The 24,587-nt window shown below is 42.4% G+C and overlaps 1 protein-coding gene across 1 annotated transcript; it reads left to right on the top strand.

Moving 5' to 3' along the window:
• The first annotated feature begins 1,181 nt into the window (after positions 1–1,181).
• On the top strand, positions 1,182–21,557 carry LOC144929129 (uncharacterized). The gene is made up of 4 exons (XM_078847989.1): positions 1,182–1,215; positions 12,117–12,192; positions 20,128–20,342; positions 20,916–21,557. The coding sequence occupies exons 1-4, from the start codon at positions 1,182–1,184 to the stop codon at positions 21,188–21,190; spliced, it is 600 nt and encodes a 199-aa protein (XP_078704115.1). The 3' UTR covers positions 21,191–21,557.
• The last annotated feature ends 3,030 nt before the right edge of the window (positions 21,558–24,587 follow it).

Below are 24,587 nucleotides of genomic sequence, written 5' to 3'. Positions count from 1 at the left end.
AAAGATGAGAACTTTCAGCATTCCGAAGGCATTATTAATGTCTATTATCATGTCATGGACCAGGGAGAGCCCCATTGTGCTTAGACCAACAAACACAGAACAAAAATATAGCCCCTGGCCCCAAAGAGCTAACAATCTAGGTTATTTTAAATTATAAAGTAGTTTGAATCTGTTTTAACGGTAACTCGGTTGTGTCCGCTGAAATCAGTGAAATTAGTCCCGAGTTTAGGTGAAGAGGCTTGACCCCATCTTCCCAGATCTAACACCGTGGAGGCTACAGATCACTCTCCTTTTCTTACCAGAGAGGTGACAGGTCATTAGCCCAGTAATGTTTCCTTCTTCCCACCCCTTCCATCTAAATGCACAATGTAGTTGAAGATCAAAGACAACATAGATGGGGCAGTGACTCCACATAAAAAGCTGTGTGATTTTTCGTGGCTAAATTTAGCCCTGGTGAGTAAGAAGAGTAATAGTGGTCATGCTGAGTCCACCCTACTCAAAACTTTAATTTCTAAGAGTCTAAACTTTAGTAATCCTCTTTCTGACTTAGCACAGGAATACTGGTAAGAGCGAGGAAGCCTTTTAAAATCTTATTTAAATTCTCTTGAAGTCTTTATAATCCTTAAACTGGCTTCTAGGAAGATTAAAGCATCCAGCGTTTCCTGAAAATCCAACAAACAATATAATCTGGGAAAATGGAGACTCAATGTCCGGGAACAAACCAGTGCCTAAGAAATCACTGCACATACCAGAGAATGTGAAGGGCTTTAGGGGTGAAATCCTTGCTCCATTAAAGTTAATGGTAAAACTCCTAAGGACTATGCTGGTATATCATTATCAGGCAACTGGAGCCCTGTGGGCAAACTGTTGCACCTGTGCAAAGCCTCACTGGCTTTTATAGTGGTCCACCTATACGGAACTCATGGCAGAATCAGAGCCTAAAATGTTCAGATTTCTAAAGAGTCTATTTTAGACCCTGGATATGCTAGCCCTTATTGTCCATGTTCCACTAGGGAGCTTAGGGAATTACCTTCCATAGTGGGGAGTGCTTAGGACTGACACAAATACATCCAAGTCCCCACCTCCTGCCCCTGCTATTCTAACAAAATGTGCAAGACAAGAGAATTTGGAGGTTAACTGCTCAGAAAGGTTCAAAAATCCACACCGTATTAAAACAGGGCATGGCTGTAAACGCAGCAGCAGCAGCCAGGAGAGGTAAGAATCATCAGAAAAACTTTAAAAAGCAGGTCTGTCCCACAGATACCTTCAGAAAGAGGGGCTAGACCTCTAAGTATTGATAGTAACAATCTCCTGAGGCCAGGGTCTTCTGTAACTACAAGTTTGGAAGTCCTGTCATCAACCCTGGGTTTAGTTTTTGTAGACAAACAGAATAGACACCTTTTATTTAAAAACTAATCTGCCTATAGAAATATGAGGGTCATGATAAACAAACATATTTCCTGCTGTAGTTGAGAGATCATAGCAATGTGGTCTCATTTCTCATTTTCACCTTTCTATAAGTTTCTATTTTTTTAAAGATAAAATGTCTTTTTTTCATGAATAAAACAAGTTTCAGTCCCCATTTCATCTGATACTGTATGTATGTCTTTCTAAGATTACTTTCCCCTTATGCTATAAACCATTGGGGAGGAGGGGAAGAAGGGTAAATCTTCATTTTTCCATGTATTGTGATTAAAAACTCACCAAAAAAAATTGACGTGTGGGTGTATCTAATCTAATTATTTTAAAAATATTTTATCACAATAGCCTATTTATGTTTTGAGATTGGGCTATTTATTATAAAGACATAAAAAAGCAGCCTGACACAACCAAAGATACATTGGGAAATTCTCTTTTAATCATCAAAATCCAGATAACTCCAACTACATTATAGACTTCAATCATCTGTTTTGATCAGTAATATAGCCATCATGCATTGTTCTGTGACTTAAGTAGAACAAGAAGATGAGTTGATGGATACAGGCTAAGGCCCTGATCCTGCAAACACACGTGCATAACATTACTGCAGAATCATCCCACTGACTTCCGTAAGACTAGACACTTGAGTAAAATCACACACCAGTAGTATTTAGAGGATCAGGACCTTAAATCTGATTTTCCTTGATTTTGTTAATAAGGAACAAGCATAACATTACTTCAGTGTAATTTGGATATACACTTTGATTCAAAAATGAATCCTTGAGATTGCAATATCTTTGAGATGTTACACAATCACTGGAAATGTGGAAAATCACAATTATTACACTTTTCTTGGGACGATAATAGCTTCCATGAAGTAACACACACATCCAAGTTTGTAACCGATCAACAGCATGAAAACTCTTGCAAATCCATGATGTCAATACATACTTAGCAGTAGATATTTTCCAAAGGCAAATATCTAAGTGGGTTTTTTGATTTATTGTTTGCTTTTTAAAGTAACAATCTATATTTTGGATTAAACAGCAGAATTTTTCATTTAAAAATAAACACGTGATTTTCAGCTATAAGTTAAAGAACATCTTTTTAACTAATAAAACCCTATCAGTTATATGGATTTTTAAAATTGAACATACTTTTTTCAAAATTGTTTTAAGTATTCAAGTCATAATTTAACAGTCAATTTTCAGTGAACAGCATTCTGTCACATTATAAGGTCAAATTCATCCCTGAGTAAGCAACGGTAACTTCCTTGAAGTCCAAGCTGCACACAGTTAAACAAAGGATTAATGAAGTTGCCACGTAATTCAAAAACAAGTTTTCACATATCTTATTGGTCTTGTAATTGAACTCAGAGGCAGAGAATAGCACTCTAACCTGTCACTCAGACCACATTACTTCTTCTTTAATCTCTCCTATTGCCCCTTCTTCCCTGTCAGGTCAAAATTTAGGACATCTTGCTCTGATTCTCACACTCATACATAATGGATCCCCCCAATTACATCAGCCTTATCCCTCATCACGTTGCGCTAGCCACTCCACTCTGCCAAAGATGTATGAGAAATTGGCATCCTTCTCCCACAAGCATCTCCATACTGCTCCCTGTGCTTGGAAAACCCTCACTCACTTTGGTCTGCCAGGCCACCACTGATCTTTTGAAGCCCTCATGAAAACTCCCCTCTTTCAGAATGTCGTCAATTAGCAAGTCAAGAATACCCACCATTTTATACCTCTGTCATCATCATCTTTTTTGAGTACATATTATTTTTTTTAAAAAAACACCTTCATTGAATCATCACAGTCAGCAACAGTCTAATCTGAATAACCTGATAATTGTATTGTTAAGACACACACTGCATCTTTCTTTGCATTGTATGAAATACCCACTACACCTTCAGACACTATAAAATAATATTATAATAAAAATGTACAAGGTAATTTCTTCTAGCTGTTGAAGTTCGCTTTTAAAATAAAAGCTGAAAGCAAAAGGATAATCACATTCAGAGTAGACCTACCTCTTCCTCTAACCAGAGCAGAGAAGCATGCCTGAGCTGGATCTGTCAGTATTATAAGACAGATGTTCTCTCTCAAATATATGGAGTAGAGTGGATGGAAAATAATATGCTAGTTTTGTTCTAACAAATTAAAGTGTTAGGGGGACAGTTTCTATAGCTTTTCTAGCAAATAGTTTCAGTGGATTAATGACAACCCACTATATTTTTTATAAGATAGGAAAACCGTGCATGATCATTAGGGCACAATGCATTTCTTCAGAACAGTAGAACTTGTAGGGCTATTTTCTAATTGAAATTTTCTCAGTTTTAAGAAAATGGTTTTTATTTCTAGGACCTCAGGCTGGAGGAGGAAGGAGGAAAAAACCCACTTCCGTCAGGGCGTTTACAAGAACTATAGCGTTGCCTGTTTGAAAAGGAAGTTTCTAAAGGAAGAGCCGGATATCTGTATTCAAGTGGATTACAGCTGCACCACCAGATCAGATAGAAAAAGCTAAGACCAGCACACAGAATGTAATAAAACAAATACCATAGAGAAAGAGAGAGTAAAAGAGGCTTTCAATCTCCCTAAATGCAAATGTACTCATGTCAGCAGATGTGTCAGCACGTAGCTGTAATTTCTGAGGACATTAAGATCTCTGCCAAGAAAGCTGGATAAGAAAGAACTTGCAGGCAGAAGGAAACTAAGCCAATATGGTTCATTTCAGTGTTGTCAGATCCCAAATTATTCCTTTTACTTTCTTCAGCACAATCTTTTCTGAAAATTATTTTCTTGGTCTTTTCTTTTTCTTATTTTTTATGTCTCTTGCTTTCACTTAGCTGTCTTTCCTCTTAACTTGAGGTTCTATTTCTGTCTCATCTCCCAAACTCCAATAAATTTTCTCAGTGTAATAGGTTATCTGGATACCTGTACTTATGAGGCTGCCAGTCTAGTATAATACCTTGTTAATGCACCCACACAGAGCATTCTGTAGAGTTCTATAATCAATATGTTACAAAGGGAGAATACTAAGGAATACAGAATACTAAGAAAAGGCAAGTCATTTGCTTGGTATGTGTGCTGCAAGAACCATTTTTAAAATCTACTGTTTTTAATTGTTTCCTGATAAATATATAGGATTGTAAAGCACTTTGGTTTGTAGGCTTAATTACAAAATGTGGAGGTTTTATGCATTAACTACATCCTTTCATATATAAAGATAATTACAGCTCTGATTTATTAATTTCTGGTATTGCTCCAAATGGGTAACAAAGAACCTACTTGAAACTATATATGGAAGATAAAGAGAAATCAAGATAATTATTTGCCCTAAGAATACATTGCCCTTTTATTCCACTTTAGCAGTATGATGAATCCCACTTCTGCATCCCTTGAAGTCAATGGCGAAACTGACAGACTTCAATTAATTAAGCCTTACAAGGACATACCTGTGAGGTAGATATCAGTAGCCTGGTTTTGTATAGTGGTTAAGTGACTTGTCCCAGAGGCAGAGGCAGGAACAGAACCAGGAAATCCAGGGCTATGCTCTAACCAGGATATCACCCTGTATTTCCTGAAATTTCTTTTTAGAAATCTGTTGGCTGGATATCCTGCCATAGACATAACTTTAAAAATACTCCTGAGAATTGTTGACTACTAACAGTCCCAAGTGAAGTCAACTGGAGTTGTGTGTGCTCATCACCTCATAAGATCAGTCCCTTGGCCATCATCTGAATCTGCCTTACTGGCTGCACATACTCAATTTTAGCTATAAGAAGGTCGTATCAGCTATATTTGCCTTTCCATTCTATGAAAACTCCATCTTGTGTCTGACTCATTTCTAAAATTAAAATGAATACTTTTCCTTCATGGGAAGTATAGGAAATTCCAGATGTGATGATAGAGTTGATTTAAATGTATCAGCAGAGGTATCTGATTATCATATACAAAAAGCCGGGGAGGGTGCAGAATCACCGTATTAAATGTAACTCCCCAAGTAAACAACAAGAGAGACACACACCCTATATATATATATATATATATATATATATATATATATATATATATATATATATATATTCGCAACAACCAAGATGCATGCAACAATCTTGTGCAATTCATATCTAGTCTAAATTTTTTAAAAAATAAGAAAATGCTGAAATTTTGAGCCACGGTAGAACAAAAAAGTTTAGCATATTAAGAGTGAGCCACTGGCACAGAAAGACACAACGTTGAGTGTTATAGAGCTAGCTGGAAGACCTTGATGTGGGGGGAGAGTTAGATTTGGAATCTCTCTCTCTCTCTCTGTCTCTCTCACACACACACACACACTCTTAATTTTTTGACCAATTCCTGGCCAACAAGAGGCTGGAATGTGTGAAATGGGATGGAAGAAAATTGTATCACTGTTTATGTTGCATTCTCAATTAACGAGAATAAAATCATTTTAACCCTCTTCTATTAGACACATAATAACTGCATTTAAGTGCAACCATAGTTAATACTAATATAACTGACATTTTTTTGACTACTTCAAGAAATAAAAGCTTTTTTTATTTCATGACATCATGATCTCTTCTGCACTGATCAATAATCTCCAAAGAAGGATTTATTTACACAATAGCCCACGTAAGCACTCCTTTAGGAGTCACTGTGCTTTTCAAATGTATTTTTTAATAATAGTTACTTACTGGTCAGACTGGTGTAGCTCCAAGAGAGACATTCCAGTCTAAGGGTACATATCGTAGTTTAAAAATGTTTATAAATGGAGATTATGTTGGATCATATTAAAGAAGTTCTGTATTAAAATCACAAATGAGTTTGATTCCCCAGAGTTTAAATTCCAGGGTATTACTAATGAAGAGGTCTCTTGGTTTTTGGTACTGTTTCTCTCCCTCTATGTATGAAACTTGCAAGCTGCTAATTGTGTTAGTACATTCTAAGACAGAGTCTGTTCTCAAAGCAATTCACAGAGAGAGAGAGAGACTCAAAGCAATACTCTAACAACAGAAACAGCACCCAGAGACTCCCCGCCATTTTGTTGTATTAACAATTGTGATTAAAATAGAGATAGAGGATGTATGTGGATGGATGCTTGGTGTGGATAATAACTGAATGATCAGGGAGGTGCCAGCCTAAGAATCCAGTGTCCATCGGCTGAAGAAGGCGTCAAGTGGAAATAACCAGAGGACCCCACCCGGAGGGCAGACTGGAATCCACCCAACAGCCTCAAGAATGGGAGAACCAAAGAACAAGATAACATCTTGGAGCCGTCAGGAATGTGCTATCTGCTGATTGATTCAGCAACAGCATGATGAAGCAATTCCCATAGACTGGCATAGGAAGAAATTCCTATAAAAATAGACTCTAAAAAGTGAGAACTTTGGGGTCTGATTCTGCAAACCAACTTCCAGGAGCATCAGATGAGCATCTGACAAGGCCCTGCTCCCTCCTCATGTCCAGGCCACCTGGCCAGTGACTTGGCATGAGCAACTCTAAGGCTGGTAACTATGATAACAACCTTGCAGAACCTGTGTGTGTGGGTGTGTATGTGTGTGGGTGTGTGTTTGTATGAATGAATGTGTGAATAAATATGAGATTGAATGGAATGTTATAGCTATAACTAACTGCTTACTATGATTCTTTCTGTATTCACAATAAATGTGGTATTTTGCCTTTTTCCCTTTAATAAGATCCTGCTGGTTTTTATTTTATTGGTACAACATTTTGGTGGAGAATTGCGAAAGGGGGAATATTGGTAAAAAACCTCAGTTATTGTAAATATTGGTGTGCACACCGCCAGCTCTAGTGAGCTAGGCATTTCTATTAGGTTAACCAGACCTGCTGGCCTCCGAGAAGGTAGCAGGGGACCTGCTGGCCTCCGAGAAGGTAGCAGGAAAAACAGATTAAACCAGACCTGCTGGCCTCCGAGAAGGTAGCAGGGGACCTGCTGGCCTCCGAGAAGGTAGCAGGAAAAACAGATTAAACCAGACCTGCTGGCCTCTGAGAAGGTAGCAGGGGACCTGCTGGCCTCCGAGAAGGTAGTAGGGAAAACAGATTAAACCAGACCTGCTGGCCTCCGAGAAGGTAGCAGGGAAAACAGATTAAACTAGACCTGCTGGCCTCCGGGAAGGTAGCAGGGAAGAACAGGTTAACCAGACCTGCTGGCCTCCGAGAAGGTAGCAGGGAGAAATAGGTTAACTGGACCTGCTGGCCTCCGAGAAGGTAGCAGGGAGAAATAGGTTAACTGGACCTGCTGGCCTCTGGGAAGGTAGCAGGGGACCTGCTGGCCTCCGGGAAGGTAGCAGGGGAAAAACACATAGATTAAGCTATGATTTCAGAATCTAGGCTGTGTCACTTGCTAAGTAATACCAGCAGTGACAAAGAGATTGAAATATCCATGTTAAGATGTTTAAAAGAAAACAGGGTAAGCCAGTACTAGAGGGAGGAATGGAGTCAGAAGGAACTCCAACCTCACCTTTTGTTAAAGAAATTACACCTTTTAAACAAATCCTTCAAAAATTTGGGCACAGTCCTTGGACTAAACAAGCCCTAGCTGATGTCTGCACTATTTTGGACCTAGAGGATAGATTGGCTCAGTATATCCTCATATACAAACCTTCTAGTGCTGCCAAAAGAGATGCAGCAGCAATTTGGTTGTTGTGGGAGGCATGTAAGGATTCTTCCCTCCGCTTGTCTTCATGTAAAGAGGAAAAGGCACAAATGGAAAAGGGAGCAGACAATTGGAAGGTGCTGGCTACAAATACCCAAAGCCAGCTGAAAATAGTGAAAGAGGCACTCCAGGAATACAAAAAGAGTGAAAAAGTTAACTCTGCAGAGGCTGGAGGGAGGCAGGTAAAGGGGGAGAAGGTCCTATGTACGGCACCCCCAGGCATAATTACAAAGAGAAAAGAGAGTAATAAAAAAAAAAAGTTAACTCTGCAGAGGCTGGAGGGAATTAAGCAGTTAAACTTTGTATTTCACCCAAACAACTTTTAACCAAAAATGTTAAAAAGGAAAAGTGTTAGAGCATTCTTGGTTTCTTTGCAGCCATTCTGAAAGAAAAATGGGCCCTTTTCCAAAGGAATGTCTGTAAATTAGCCAGGCAAAAATAAACTATCTGATTAAAGTCATTTGACTGGACAATTTAGTCAAATTTGCTAAAAGAACGTAAGAGGGTTCTATTGGAACTTAACTGCCTCAAATGTATAAAGGGAATGTAAAGATGTAAAAAACAGAGCAGTGTGGAAGGGATGTTAAGGAAAAGAAAATGTGTATGTATCTGTCTGTGTGTGTGTAAATATGTAAAGTTCTAAGGACCAGTTAGTTTTGTTTTTGTTTTAAATAATGCCACTAAAAATCCATTTGACTCTTTAATTCAAAGTTGCAAAACTGACAGACCTTTTTGCTAGACACAGGTAATTAGTGTTGTTTGGCTTTGGGATTTGGCATTTAACCCTTAAAAGGTAACTCAATGCTTTACAAAATTTAAAATGTTTTTAAGTTGTGGCTGCAGCAGGGCAGTCAAAATCAGGAGAATATAAAAAAAAAAAAAATTTGGATTCTTTTTGTTTGTTTTTTGTTTGTTTGTTTTTGTAACAAAATAGCAGATGAGAGTTGTAGTAAAAAAAAAAATTAAAAAAAGACTGCCTCTCTGAAGCAACAGCAGGGGTGAGGTGCACAAAACAAAAAGAAGCAATGTTAGAAACACTGAGTCTTAAAATGGCTCTGAGTAATCAGACTGTCACTTTGATAAAGGTACATGAAAACTCTGTAAGCAAAAAAAAGAAATAGTGACACCTTATGTAAAAATGGATCTGGATAATGTTATAGAAGTTAAACTATGGAAGGAATGTGCATTTGCCCCAGAACATGTGCAGGGTATATTGTAGAAGGGGCAAAAGAAATGCAAACATACCATGCTACTTAATTAAAATGCTATTAGGGCTCCAAAGGGAGCCACAATAGGTTGGGTTTTCTTTTTCAGATTGCTGTGTGTTTTGGAAGCAGAAGTTAAAAGTAATCAAAACTCTGGTGAAAGTTGATTGTGTCCCTTTTAAGATAGAGTCTCTGAGCTGCTGATGGCTTTAAATCCAAAAGCAGGAAGTTTCTGTGAAAATGCAAATGACCTAAATGATAAAGGAAGGAAAGAACTAGCAGCACAAAGGAGCTGCAGATAAAGGACATACCTGGTCAGCAAACAAATTGTCTAAATAAAAGGCATGGGATAACAAGATAATTTTAATAAATTTAATGATAAGTATCCCTGTAACAACGTATAGTGTGTATGATTTTTGGAAAAATCCTTTAAGGTCGTATGGTAATGATGCTTCTCAGTTATTACCTGTAGATAAAACTTAAAGCTTAACACAGCAGGAAAAACATTATAAACTTGGTCTGCTGTATAAGAAGGAAAACTCAGGGATTTAATGACTAAACAGTGGGATAATTTCCCCATAACCCTTAAAAGATAAAAGCCTTTGAAACCTGGCCTGCCTATAGAACAAAAACAGGAAAATATGGGGGCAATTTCTCTGTTTTGCCTGCAATCAGCAAGGGTGTTTGTAAAAGAAATATTTTAAGCAATAATCTGCCACCCCCAAAGGGGTAGAAACATGTTCTTTTTGTCTTTCAGAAAATCAGGAAAAGCTGATGCCAGCTGAAAAGCAACCCAATACCATGAATCTACTGTCACAATAGAAATTGTGTTCTGTGTTCTATGTTTTGTCTTGTGTTTTGTCTTGTTGCTAGCACTGTTGTGTGTTTAAAAAAAAAAATACTGAAGACCTGCAGGAACTTAAAAATAAATTAAGCTTTCTGTCCCAGCTACAGGACAGCCTGATACAAAAACAAGTACATGCCAATGTAGACTTGGTCCAAATTGGTCTGGGTAACCTAAAAGGCCGATGGAATCTTTAGTAATGGCTTAATACTACCACATGGCTTATCCATAAGAAAAAAAAATATTAGAAATGGGAAACTACACAGCCATAGCTATGGGATGCACTGAAATGCAGATACCTGCACTAGCTACTTTGGAACACAAAATGTTCTGGGTCATATTGGGAAATATTAAGGGTTTGATGCATTTGTTAAAAAAGAAAGAGATCATTGTTTGACACTTATCAATATGAATGGATGCAATATGTTTCCAGTATTGTAAACCAGACTTGTTAATGGGAGAAATTGTTGTCAAAATTGCACACCAACAGTCCCTGGAGGCAAAGGTATTGAAGGTTAACCCACTCCCCATATTACACATGGGATCCTTTTGGCTACCCTGGACCTCGAGCCAGTGGGCTGGGGAGGGAGGGAAGCTACTGGACACTAGAGGTTGTATCGAATGGACTCCTCAAAAGTGGGTGTGCCTCACCTTGCCTGTTGCCCCAGTGTGGCTGATGTTATTAGGCCCTGTGATGGTGTCCCCTGAATAGATATGTGGGCATAGTTGGCAATGGGCTTTGTTGCAAGGATAGGTTCCTGGGTTAGTGGTTCTGTTGTGTGGTATGTGGTTGCTGGTGAGTATTCGCTTCAGGTTGGGGGGCTGTCTGTAGGCAAGGACTGGCATGTCTCCCAAGATTTGTGAGAGTGTTGGGTCATCACTCATTTGTGAGAGTATTTTGCCTTTTTCCCTTTAATAAGATCCTGCTGGTTTTTATTTTATTGGTACAACAACTGGATAGTTCAGCATATAGTCTATTTCTCTAGTGGAGAGGTTACAATCTAGTCTGATCCAGTACTAACCAAGAATCATGGTTGTCTTACAAATCTTTGGTGGCTTATGTGAATTAATCTGAAGGAGGTGACACAATGAGCTACCACTGAGCAGCAGTCCAAATCACAAAGGAATGTCATATTTTATACTATACAGGAATCTTGTTGCAGTCCCAGGGCCCAATCTGGCAAGACCTCTGTGCACAGAAATCTCATTAATTTGTTTTTAAAGTTCAGTACATGGCAAATATAGTATTGGGGTCTTAGTACTGGCAACAAAGAAAATTGAATGGGAATAGAAACTGTGGGCTGCTCTACACTAAAGCTGTAAGTCGACCTAAGTTACGCTACTTCAGTTATGTAAGTTATGTAGCTGAAGTAGATGTAGCTTAGGTCAACTTACAGTGGTGTCTACACTGTGCTGTGTCAACGGGAGATGCTCTCCCGCCCACTTACCTTACTCTTCTTGGGGAGCTGGAGTACAGAAGTCGATGGAAGAGCGCTCTGCCATCGACTTAATGTGTCTTCACCAGACCCACTAAATCGATACCTCTGCATCGATTGCACAAGTGCCAATTTAGCCCATAGTGTAGACATGGCCTGAGGTGCTCTCAGAGAAATGATTCCTTCAGACAGAAGTTGAGGCACTTTGGTGGGCCAAATTTGTCTTTTCACTTTTCCAATAGTTAAAGGATTTCATCAATCCAGCCTCTTTCACAAGGTCTATATTAATTTTGACTTTGGTAAATGCTGAGTCACTCTAGTTCAGGTGACTCCAACGCCTCAAATCCTGCCAGAAACTTTTCCTCCAATTCCAATTTTATATATAAATAAAAAATAAAATCTAACTACAATATCTAAAAAATAGCTGGTGTCCCTTTAAAATAATCTTTCATCTGGACTGAAACATTACTGGTCGTGAGACAGCGGTGTGTTCGTGAGATGGCAAGCTGAGCGGAGCTGTTCGTGAGACGGCGAGCTGTGCAGAGCGGAGCCGGTCGTGGTGGAGCGGAGCAGAGCCCTGTGGGGCAGTCAGCTTCAGGACACGTAAGGTGCCCCTTACCTCTTTCCCCCACACCCAGGCACATTTTAGCCAGACTGGGGAGTAACACTCTGCAGATGAACTTTTGAACTCCGGGGCTGGACTTTTTTTGGACTTTGGGTGATTTGTGGATTGCTGGACTCAAGAGACATTTGGGTTCTGGGACTCAAGAGCCTGAGGGAAAGGATGTGGCCCAATTTTTCTGGGGTGGGTCGGTGTTCATGGTTTGGTTAATGAACACTAGTTGTGGTGTTTCCCCAATTTAATGCTGATGTTGTTTACCTCATGTTATTAAAGATTCTCTACTACACCAAGACTCTGTGCTTGCGAGAGGGGAAGTATTGCCTCCTTGAGGTGCCCAGGGGGTGTGTAAGATTTTCCCAGGTCACTGGGTGGGGGCTCGAGCCAGTTTTGCATTTGCTTTAATGAGAGGGAACCCCTGTGTACTGAACCCGGCCCTTGCTGCTATCAACTTGGCCTGGCAGAAGGGTTACACTAATTTTCCATGTGCTGAGAACAGGCAGTGTTTGCTTCTTCCTTAAGTGGTTGTTAACAAACCCATGTAGTTCTGGTTTTCTGCAAATAGGAAAGCTCGCCAGTCTTCTCATGCATGCACAAACTAAGAGGTTGTATCTTCTTTCAGAGATCATAATCAGTACCTATGGGAATGGTTCTGATATCACAAGTAAGAAATTATAGATTATAGACATGATAGGAGGAGGCTGATTTATTCGCGACAAAGGTACTATTTTTGCATGTAAACATGCTGTATGTTTAGGTTTGGGTTAGAAAAGATACTATAGGGCAGAATACCTCCAAATGAAGGTGGGAGATGAGGAGATACTTTCTCTGAGGCTATTTTGTATTTTGTATCATCTTGTACTTCTCCTGATATGGCACATGAGAACATAAAGATGACTAACTCATTGACTGACCCTTGTCAACATCTCCCACACTCTCAAAAGCAGCTATATTAAAAGCAGTCACTCTCCTTACAATGTGTATGATAATCAAGGTGGGCCATTTCCAGCACAAATCCAGGGTTTAACAAGAACGTCTGAGGTAGGAAAAAACAAGGGGAAATAGGTTACCTTGTATAATGACTTAGCCACTCCCTGTCTCTATTCAAGCCTAAGTTAATTGTATCCAATTTGCAAATTAATTCCAATTCAACAGTCTCTCACTTGTAAATGGATACTCTCATGGCTTGTAAATGGATACTCTCATAAAAAGCCAACCTTCCACACAAACTTCCTCGTGGCTGGACTTTACTAAAACTAGACAAGCCATTTACAACACACACTTTGCTTCTCTACAAAAGAAAAAGGACACTAAACTTTCTAAACTACTACATGCCACAAGGGGCCACAGCAATGGTTCCCTCAACCCACCCAGCAATATTGTTAACCTATCCAACTATACTCTTAGCCCAGCAGAAGCAGCTGTCCTATCTCAGGGCCTCTCCTTCTGCCCGTCCACCCCCATGAACATGATACAGTTCTATGGTGACCTAGAATCCTATTTTCGACATCTCCGACTCAAGGAATATTTCCAACACACCTCTGAACAACACACTAATCCACAGAGACCTCCCTACCAACACTACAAAAAGAAGGATTCTAGGTGGACTGCTCCTGAAGGTCGAGACAGCAGACTGGACTTTTACATAGAGTGCTTCCACCGATGTGCACAGGCTGAAATTGTGGAAAAGCAGCATCACTTGCCCCGTAACCTCAGCCGTGCAGAACACAATGCCATCCACAGCCTCAGAAACAACTCTGACGTCATAATCAAAAAGGCTGACAAAGGAGGTGCTGTTGTCATCATGAATACGTCGGAATATGAACAAGAGTCTGCTAGGCAGCTCTCCAACACCACATTCTACAAGCCATTACCCTCTGATCCCACTGAGGGTTACCAAAAGAAACTACACCATCTGCTCAAGAAACTCCCTGAAAAAGCACAAGATCAAATCCGCACAGACACACCCCTGGAATCCCGACCTGGGATATTCTATCTACTACCCAAGATCCATAAACCTGGAAATCCGGGGCACCCCATCATCTCAGGCATTGGCACCCTGACAGCAGGATTGTCTGGCTATGTAGTCTCCCTCCTCAGGCCCTACGCTACCAGCACTCCCAGCTACCTTCGAGATACCACTGACTTCCTGAGGAAACTACAATCCATCGGTGATCTTCCTGATAACACCATCCTGGCCACTATGGATGTAGAAGCCCTCTACACCAACATTCCACACAAAGATGGACACAAGCCGTCAAGAACACTATCCCCGATAATGTCACGGCTAACCCGGTGGCTGAACTTTGTGACTTTGTCCTTACCCATAACTATTTTACCTTTGGGGACAATGTATACCTTCAAATCAGCGGCATTGCTATGGGTACCCACATGGCCCCATAGTATGCCAACATTTTTATGGCTGCCTTAGAACGACGCTTCCTCAGCTCTCGTCCCCTAATGCCCCTATTCTACTTGCGCTATATTGATGACATCTTCATCATCTGGACCCATGGAAAAGAAGCCCTTGAGGAATTCCACCATGATTTCAACAATTTCCATCCCACCATCAACCTCAGCCTGGTCCAGTCCACACAAGAGATCCACTTCCTGGACACTACAGTGCTAATAAACGATGGTCACATAAACACCACCCTATACCAGAAACCTACTGACCGCTATTCCTACCTACATGCCTCCAGCTTTCACCCTGACCACACCACACGATCCATTGTCTACAGCCAAGCTCTGCGATACAACTGCATTTGCTCCAACCCCTCAGACAGAGACAAACACCTACAAGAGCTCTATCAAGCATTCTTAAAACTACAATACCCACCTGCGGAAGTGAAGAAACAGACTGATAGAGCCAGAAGAGTTCCCAGAAGTCACTTACTACAGGACAGGCCTAACAAAGAAAATAACAGAACACCACTAGCCGTCACCTTCAGCCCCCAACTAAAACCCCTCCAACGCATTATCAAGGATCTACAACCTATCCTGAAGGATGACCCAACACTCTCACAAATCTTGGGAGACATGCCAGTCCTTGCCTACAGACAGCCCCCCAACCTGAAGCGAATACTCACCAGCAACCACATACCACACAACAGAACCACCAGCCCAGGAACCTATCCTTGCAACAAAGCCCATTGCCAACTATGCCCACATATCTATTCAGGGGACACCATCACAGGGCCTAATAACATCAGCCACACTATCAGAGGCTCGTTCACCTGCACATCCACCAATGTGATATATGCCATCATGTGCCAGCAATGCCCCTCTGCCATGTACATTGGTCAAACTGGACAGTCTCTACATAAAAGAATAAATGGACACAAATCAGATGTCAAGAGTTATAACATTCATAAACCAGTCAGAGAACACTTCAATCTCTCTGGTCACGCGATTACAGACATGAAAGTTGCGATATTACAACAAAAAAACTTCAAAACCAGACTCCAGCAAGAGACTGTTGAATTGGAATTCATTTGCAAATTGGATACAATTAACTTAGGCTTGAATAGAGACTGGGGGTGGCTAAGTCATTATGCAAGGTAACCTATTTCCCCTTGTTTTTTCCTACCTCAGACGTTCTTGTTAAACCCTGGATTTGTGCTGGAAATGACCCACCTTGATTATCATACACATTGTAAGGAGAGTGATCACTTTAGATAAGCTATTACCAACAGGAGAGTGGATCTATGTGGGGGGAGGGGAGGAGAAAACCTGGATTTGTGCTGGAAATGGCCCAACTTGATTATCATACACATTGTAAGGAGAGTGATCACTTTAGATAAGCTATTACCAGCAGGAGAGTGGGGTGGGGGGAGAGAAAACCTTTTGTAGTGGTAAACACCCATTTTTCATGCTTTGTGTGTATAAAAAGATCTTCTGTACTTTCCACAGTATGCATCCGATGAAGTGAGCTGTAGCTCACGAAAGCTTATGCTCAAATAAATTGGTTAGTCTCTAAGGTGCCACAAGTACTCCTTTTCTTTTTGCGAATACAGACTAACACGGCTGTTACTCTGAAACCTATCTTGAAAGCAAAAGCTCCAAGGTTTCTCCCCACGAAACTGTAGTTTCAAAATGTTAAGTTAGATGAAAGTTCAAGTTTCATGCTGTATAAGAGACATGCAATTGAGGGAGCTCAAACTAACCCATCCAGTAGGGTTTATTAGAAGGGTTTCCATGTGAGGAAGCCCTGGACAAATCTGCCTTTTGTGGTAGAACATCTATAGTCACCAAATCTGGATATTTCCCAGCTGATGCACAGTTTCCATATGGATTACAAATAAAGCACTACATTCGCATTTTCTCATGCTCCCCACAAGCTTTTTATTCTGTCCTCTGTTCCTTCTGTATAGTTACTCTTTGTGTTCATGGAAACAAGAAGCAGTTAACAGCACTGACTAAAGATTATACCCACAGCTTTGCATATCAGGTGAATCTTATATCTTCTGCACAATGGCCAAGGAAGGCCTTATCAACACAGGAAAGATGCATCATGTTACGAAATGCGTTAACAAACCCATGTTAATTAACATACATGCTATAACGTGATTTTGCCCATTGTACGGACAAAGACAGTTGTGTTTAAAAATGTGTTAACTGGTGGTGGCTGTTAACCCTACACGACCCACATCCCTGCTTGGTTTTCCTGCCCTCCCAGTCTCCATGGAGAGAGTGGTCATTGTGCAGGTCAGTTCCATAGCAAATGTAAGACTGCTGCCCCACCCCCCTCACATGTTAAGTGGTGGTTTCTCTATGTTTTGGTCTCTGATGATCAGATACATTTCATACTTTCAGTGCAAAGTGCCTCAACCCCAACCTGCAGCATTCTTGCAAATCCAACCCTGAACAGGGACTGACAAACAATTACAAGTGATTTTGTGAAATAGACAAACATCCACTAACAGCTATGTTGTAATGACCAGATTCCTTCCCTAAGACTGACTTTCTGTTAATTTCTGAAGACAAGACATTTATATGGTGCCTTTCATAATGAAGGAACCTAAAGCACTTTACAAACAGAAACATATACAGGACAAAGTATCCACATGGATAACTTCCTTTGCCACTGAATATGGCAGCTGTTTAATACCACACTACAATTTAAGACCAGAAATAGTGAAGAATACCTTATCCCATTAAAGATGTAGAGGAATTTAGGTCCCATCTACACTGCAATTTGAAACCACTGTGACACCTTTGTAGAGAACAGTGTTTAAAGAAGGTCAAGCTTCTTCACTGGATAGAGTACTTCTCTAACCAGACCTGTGTTTAAACTTAGTTCTCTAGAAAGGTACTAACTGCAGCAGTCATCTTAAGAAGAAAGACTGTAATTATTCAAGTTAAATTTGGCCAGAATGCTAGAGTTAATGCTCTTACAGTTGTGAAAATGACCATCACTAAGAATCACAAGTGGTCTGTTTTAAAGACCAATCAAAACCAACCAAAAGATGGTATCTCCAGCACAAAAGACCCATAGTACCTACTTACTCACCAACATGAAAATGCTTCACTTAGGCCTTGTCTACAGTGGCAAGCTTCTGCGCTGTAAAGCAGCTTTCTGCCGTGTAACTCCCCAGGTGCACACACTGCCAAGCCACTGAGTGCGCAGAAACTGCACAATTGCAGCGCTGTAAAAAAACCACCCCGACGAGAGGCTTTCTGTGCCAGTGGTACAGCACCACGGTGCCAGTGTAGACACCCTGCTCGATTACAGCGCTGCAATTGGCCTCCAGGAGGTGTCCCACAATGCCTGTTCTCGCCTCTCTGGTCATTGGTTTGAACTCTACTGCCCTGCCTTCAGCTGACCAACCGTGAGCCCCACCCCTTAAATTCCTTGGGAATTTTGAAAGTCCCCTTCCTGTTTGCTCAGTGATGCATGCAGTGGTCTCAGCCCATCTTTCCAGGTGACCAGGCCTCTTCCACACACCAGGCGATCCCCCGCTTGGAGCAATGCCAAGCTGCTGGACCTCATCAGCATTTGGGAAGAGGAGGCTGTCCAGTCCCAGCTATGCTCCAGCCACAAGAATTGTGATACCTATGGACAGATTTCAGGATGCATGACAGAATTTCAGGATGCATGCAGTGTAGGGTCAAAGGAGCTGCAGAACGCCTACCACAAGGTGCGGGAAACAAACCGCCGCTCTGAGGCTGCGCCCACGAGCTGACAGTTCTACAAAGAGCTGGATGCGGTACTCGGTGGCGACTCCACCTCCACTACAAAGTGGAGCTGTGGATACTTCAGTGGCTCGCATGCCAGTGGAGAGTGGACCAAGCCAGGAGGAGGAAATCTTATAGAATCATAGAATCATAGCATCATAGAATATGAGGGTTGGAAGGGACTTCAGGAGGTCATCTAGTCCAACCCCCTGCTCAAAAGCAGGACCCATCCCCAATTAAATCATCCCAGCCAGGGCTTTGTCAAGCCTGACCTTAAAAACTTCTAAGGAAGGAGATTCCACCACCTCCCTAGGCAACGCATTCCAGTGTTTCACCACCCTCCTAGTGAAAAAGTTTTTCCTAATATCCAACCTAAACCTCCCGCACTGCAACTTGAGACCATTACTCCTTGTCCTGTCCTCTTCCACCACTGAGAATAGTCTAGAACCATCCTCTCTGGATCCACCTCTCAGGTAGTTGAAAGCAGCTATCAAATCCCCCCTCATTCTTCTCTTCCGCAGACTAAACAATCCCAGTTCCCTCAGCCTCTCCTCATAAGTCATGTGTTCCAGACCCCTAATCATTTTTGTTGCCCTTCGCTGGACTCTTTCCAATTTATCCACATCCTTCTTGTAGTGAGGGGCCCAAAACTGGACACAGTACTCCAGATTCTGAGGAGTACTCACCAATGTCGAATAGAGGGGGACGATCACGTCCCTCGATCTGCTCGCTATGCCCCTACTTATACATCCCAAAATGCCATTGGCCTTCTTGGCAACAAGGGCACACTGCTGACTCATATCCAGCTTCTCGTCCACTGTCACCCCTAGGTCCTTTTCCGCAGAACTGCTGCCTAGCCATTCAGTCCCTAGTCTGTAGCTGTGCATTGGGTTCTTCCGTCCTAAGTGCAGGACCCTGCACTTATCCTTATTGAACCTCATCAGATTTCTTTTGGCCCAATCCTCCAATTTGTCTAGGTCCCTCTGTATCCTATCCCTGCCCTCCAGTGTATCTACCACTCCTCCCAGTTTAGTATCGTCCGCAAATTTGCTGAGAGTGCAATCCACACCATCCTCCAGATCATTTATGAAGATATTGAACAAAACCGGCCCCAGGACCGACCCCTGGGGCACTCCACTTGACACCGGCTGCCAACTAGACATGGAGCCATTGATCACTACCCGTTGAGCCCGACAATCTAGCCAACTTTCTACCCACCTTATAGTGCATTCATCCAGCCCATACTTCTTTAACTTGCTGACAAGAATACTGTGGGAGACCGTGTCAGAAGCTTTGCTAAAGTCAAGATACAATACATCCACTGCTTTCCCTTCATCCACAGAACCAGTAATCTCATCATAGAAGGCAATTAGATTAGTCAGGCATGACCTTCCCTTGGTGAATCCATGCTGACCCTGATCTCTTTCCTCTCTGTAAGTGCTTCAGGATTGATTCTTTGAGGACCTGCTCCATGATTTTTCCGGGGACTGAAGTGAGGCTGACTGGCCTGTAGTTCCCAGGATCCTCCTTCTTCCCTTTTTTAAAGATGGGCACTACATTAGCCTTTTTCCAGTCAGCCGGGACTTCCCCCGTTTGCCACAAGTTTTCAAAGATAATGGCCAATGGCTCTGCAATCACAGCCGCCAGTTCCTTTAGCACTCTCGGATGCAACTCGTCTGGCCCCATGGACTTGTGCATGTCCAGCTTTTCTAAATAGTCCCTAACCACCTCTTTCTCCACAGAGGGCTGGCCATCTATTCCCCATGTTCTGATGCCCAGCGCAGCAGTCTGGGAGCAGTCTTGGACCAGGATGTGGAGGCGGAGGGGGACTCAGAGGCAGAGGATGACTCGGAGGTCAGAGATGCATGCAGCCAGGAGCTCTTCTCTACCCCGGAGGAGGCTAGCCAGTCACAGCTGTCAGATCTTGATGAAGCACAAACAGGAGAGGAAGCCCCTGGTAAGTGGATTTGATTTTGGGAATCACTGAAGTGGGGGCAGGAGGGTTTCAGAAAGCAGGCTTGTGTCTGTATGATGCGCGTACCACCACATGCCTAGTCTGAGCGGTGGAACAGGCTGTTTATTGACTCCCGCACTTCATGGGAATCTGCCTCAGAGATCTCCAGGAAAGTCTCATGGAGATACTGGGCAATCCAGCAGCAGGTTCTTTGGCAGAGATGCTTTATTTCTTGACCCATTAAGCGTAACTTTCCTGCGCCACTCTACCGTCACTGGGGACAACGACACAATTGCTTCACACAAGTGAGCCACATAAGGGCCAGGGCAGAAGCGGCAGTCCTGGAGAAGACCCTCCCTTGATTCCCTACTCACCCTCAGCAGTGAGATATCTTCCATAATGAATGCAGCATATGGAAAATATGGGGACAGGAATAATTATAAGGCTCCTCCCTACAGCACTGGCTCTCCCCAAGTTAGTGACAGGTATCTGAATAGTGGCTGTGTTTTAAATCAGTGATATGTGTGTGTTGCAAACAATACTGATTCTGTAAAATGTTGCATTTCGTCTTCACAGATATGACCTTGGGAGCCCAGCCTCCCTCTTCGTTATCGCCAGCTGAATGGCTGTGCAGAATTAGAAAGAGGCCACGAAGAACTACAGAGGACTTTCTGCATGAGGTCATGATGCACTCTGTGGCCGAAAAACAAGAATTGAAGGAGTGGCGGGAGAGTGAGAAGAGGGACCAAAAGGAGAACATGGCACACCAGAATGAAACCACGGAGCTGCTTTTAAAGGTTATGGAGCGCCAAGCGGACATGCTCCGGGTGCTACGAGCACTGCAAACCTAACAGCTCTGCGCCTGCCCTCCCCTGCAGCTACTGTCACAAAACTCTTTCCCATGCTCCACCCAGACACCGCCAACACACTCTTATCAACCTCCTGGCTCCAGTCTGTACCCACTGCATTCTAATCGTGCCTTGTCATAGTCCAGCCCTGCAGACTCCCAGTATCCACTGCACTCAACACCCGTCCCTCTGCAGTTTAGCCCTGATGAAGTACAGTGCCCACTGCACTGTACTCCAAAGGACAAGGTTGCATATGATACCTGGACGTATACAAATCTTGAACCATCCAGGGACACCACCTCCTCCTGGGACCCTCCCTTCCCCCAGCCACCTTCAGTGCTGATGTGTTTTTTTGTCTCTCTCCTCTGGTTGTTGTTGTTTAATAAAAGAATTGTTTTGGTTTGAAAGCAATCTGTATTCCATTATTGAAAGCAAACAGAGCCCTGCAAAGCAACAGGCAATTTTCTTACACTTTCATAGGGCATTGTCTGCATCAATCACAATCACTGCACTCCTGAACTCAGCAATAAATATTAGTGGCTTTCAGCTTCAAATTGCTGTCTCAAGGCATCCCTGATCCTTATGGCCCTGTGCTGTGCCCCTCTACTAGCCCTGATCTCTGGCTGTTCAAATTCAGCTTCCAGGCACTAAGCCTCAGCAGTCCAGCCCTGAGTGAAGCTTTTACCCTTCCCTTCACAAATATTATGGAGTGTACAACATGTGGTTATAAGCATAGGAATATTGTCATCGGCTAGGTCCAGCTTCCCATATTGGCCGCGCCAGCAGGTCTTAAAATGGCCAAAAGCACACTCAACAGTCATTCTGTTCTTGCTCCGCCTGTTGTTGAAGCACTCCTTGTTGCTGTCAAGGTGCCCCGTGTATGGCTTCATAAACCATGGCATTAAGGGGTAGGCGGGGTCTCCCAGGATCACAATGGGCATTTCGACTTCCTCTACGGTGATCTTCTGGTCCAGGAAGAAAGTCCCTGCTTGCAGCTTCCTGAACAGGCCAGTGTTCCGAAAGATGCATGCATCATGCACCTTTCTGGACCAGCCTGCATTAATGACTGTGAAACACACATGGTGATCCACAAGCTCCTGGAGAATCATGGAAAAATATCCCTTCCGATTAGTGTACTCAGTAGCTAGGTGGTCTGGTGCCAGAATTGGAATATGCATGCCATCTCTCACTCCACCACAGTTAGGAAATTCCATTTTTGCAAAGCCATCCACAATGTCACGCACATTGCCCAGAGTCATGGTCTTTTGGAGCAGGATTCAATTAATGGCCCTGCACTCTTCCGTCTACACAAGTCCAACGGTCGACTTTCCTACTCCGAACTGGTTAGCAACCAATCGGTAGCAGTCTGAAGTAGCCAGCTTCCACAGTGCAATCGCCACGTGCTTCTCCAACGACAGGGAAGCTCTCATTCTCGTGTCCTTGTGCCACAGGGCTGGGGCGGGCTCAACACACAGTCCCATGAATGTAACTTTCCTCATCTGAAAGTTCTGCAGCCACTGGTCATCATCCCAGACGTGCATGACGATGTGATCCCACCAGTCAGTGCTTGTTTCCCGAGCCCAAAAGCCCACACTCCACTGTGGTCAGCACCTCCGTGAATGCCACAAGCAATCTCATGTTGTAGCAATTACGCATGGCGAGATCAAGGTCACACTCTTCTTGCCTTTGTAGTTTAAGGAATAACTCCACTGCCACTCGTGATGTGTTAGAATGAGCAGCATACTGGTCAATAGTGCGGGATCCATTCCTGCAGACCAAAGAGACAGAGCGCGCAGTACACAAACCATTGAAAGATGGTGCCAAATGCAGATGGAAACACAGGGATTGCTGGGATGTGAAGCAACGCATCACGGGGCATTGGGACAGGACCCAGGATGCCCCGCGACCCCCTCTGCCTTCCCACAACTTTTAGCGGCAGAAGAGGAAGAGATGCTCTGTGGGATAGCTGCCCAGAGTGCACTGCTCCGAATACCGCTGCAAGTGCTGCAAGTGAGAACATGCTAGTGCGCAGGCAGCTGACAGTGTGAACACACAACAGCGGTTTCCCTTCAGTGCTCTCTGAGCGGCGCTGTAACTGCCGGTGCTGTAACTCTGCCAGTGTAGACATACCCTTAGTCTTTGCTACCTTTTTATTATCAAACATAAGCAATGCATATGTGCTTCCATGCATGCACAAGACTAGATAACACCACTATTACAGTAACAATACTATTTTTAAAAATTGTGAAGAAATGAATCTCACAAAGATGAAGTAGCATTAGAGGAAACTTCTTCCTTTGATAAAGGAAGTCCTTTCTTTTATGGAGACGAGTGATGAAGGAAGAAACTCTGTCATGATGATCTTTTTAGGAATGGCAGAGGACGAACTGCTGTCTAAAACCAATGTGCATGTACAGTATTTTCAAAATCATAAGAAATACATAATAAACACAAGCATTGATCAGTAGAAATAACACCATCACCTAGCTGTTACATAGCACTTTTTACCCATAGATCTCAAAGTGTTTTAAAAAGGATGTCAGTCTCATCACCATTTTACAGATGGGGAAACTGAGGCCCGGGGAGAGGAAGTGACTTGCCCAAGGTCACCCAGCAGGCCAGTAGCAAAGTCAGAAATAGAACCCAGGAATCATCCCAGTCCAATGCTCTATCCACTAGGCCACACGGATCCCTTAAAACCCAACCTCAGAACAGTGGAGAGACTTTGAAAAAGTGCGTATTTTAAGCTCTTATTCTATATGCACACTGTTACATATACTTTCCATAAAAACCAAAACAGCACAATATAACGCAGCACAATGTAACGCAACACAATATACTGTAAAATTGAGCTAAAACCAAGAGGTAGCTCACACTGCAATTTCTTTTAATATATCCATGTGCATAGCAGTTGGCCTGGCATTACTGTGCACACAACAAGCTATAAGTTTTTTATTTGCCAGTTATTGTTTGTAATAAAAGACCTAAGTCAAATGACGCAAGTGCCCTTTTTGTTGTCATATTGTTTGCTTTAGCTGTAACTGGCTCTAATCCAGTGGTACCTTTACGTAGGTTCCTGTATAATTAAGATTATAGGAAAGGATTGAAGATTGAAAGGAAAACATTATGATTTTTTTTTGTGGGAATGCACTGATTTCCATCTTCATGCATTTTCAATGGGTATGGCCCACACTGTAAAGATTACCCTACAGCAGTTATCTTAACCTCTTGATAGTGCAGGAATACTAATCCCACTTTAGACTTCTGTTGGACTTTTGAGCTAGAGAACTTCTGAGCTAGAAAGCACTTTGGAGATATTAATTCATTTGCTACAGGCATTTGACATTATACCTAATTTGATATTAAACCTAATTTTATAATGTTTTTCTTTAATAAAATC

The sequence above is a fragment of the Lepidochelys kempii genome, chromosome 11, assembly GCF_965140285.1.
Source record: "Lepidochelys kempii isolate rLepKem1 chromosome 11, rLepKem1.hap1, whole genome shotgun sequence".
Taxonomy (NCBI): Eukaryota; Metazoa; Chordata; order Testudines; family Cheloniidae; genus Lepidochelys; species Lepidochelys kempii.
This window is presented reverse-complemented; position numbering and strand designations above follow the sequence as displayed.

Bases quoted from the DNA above. Each gene is read 5' to 3' on its own strand.
- LOC144929129 (XM_078847989.1), top strand. From the start codon at position 1,182: ATGGCTGTAAACGCAGCAGCAGCAGCCAGGAGAG. The intron at 1,216-12,116 runs GTAAGAATCATC...GCTGTTCGTGAG, and splicing joins AGCAGCAGCAGCCAGGAGAG to ACGGCGAGCTGTGCAGAGCG. The intron at 12,193-20,127 runs GTAAGGTGCCCC...CTTTCTCCACAG, and splicing joins GGCAGTCAGCTTCAGGACAC to AGGGCTGGCCATCTATTCCC.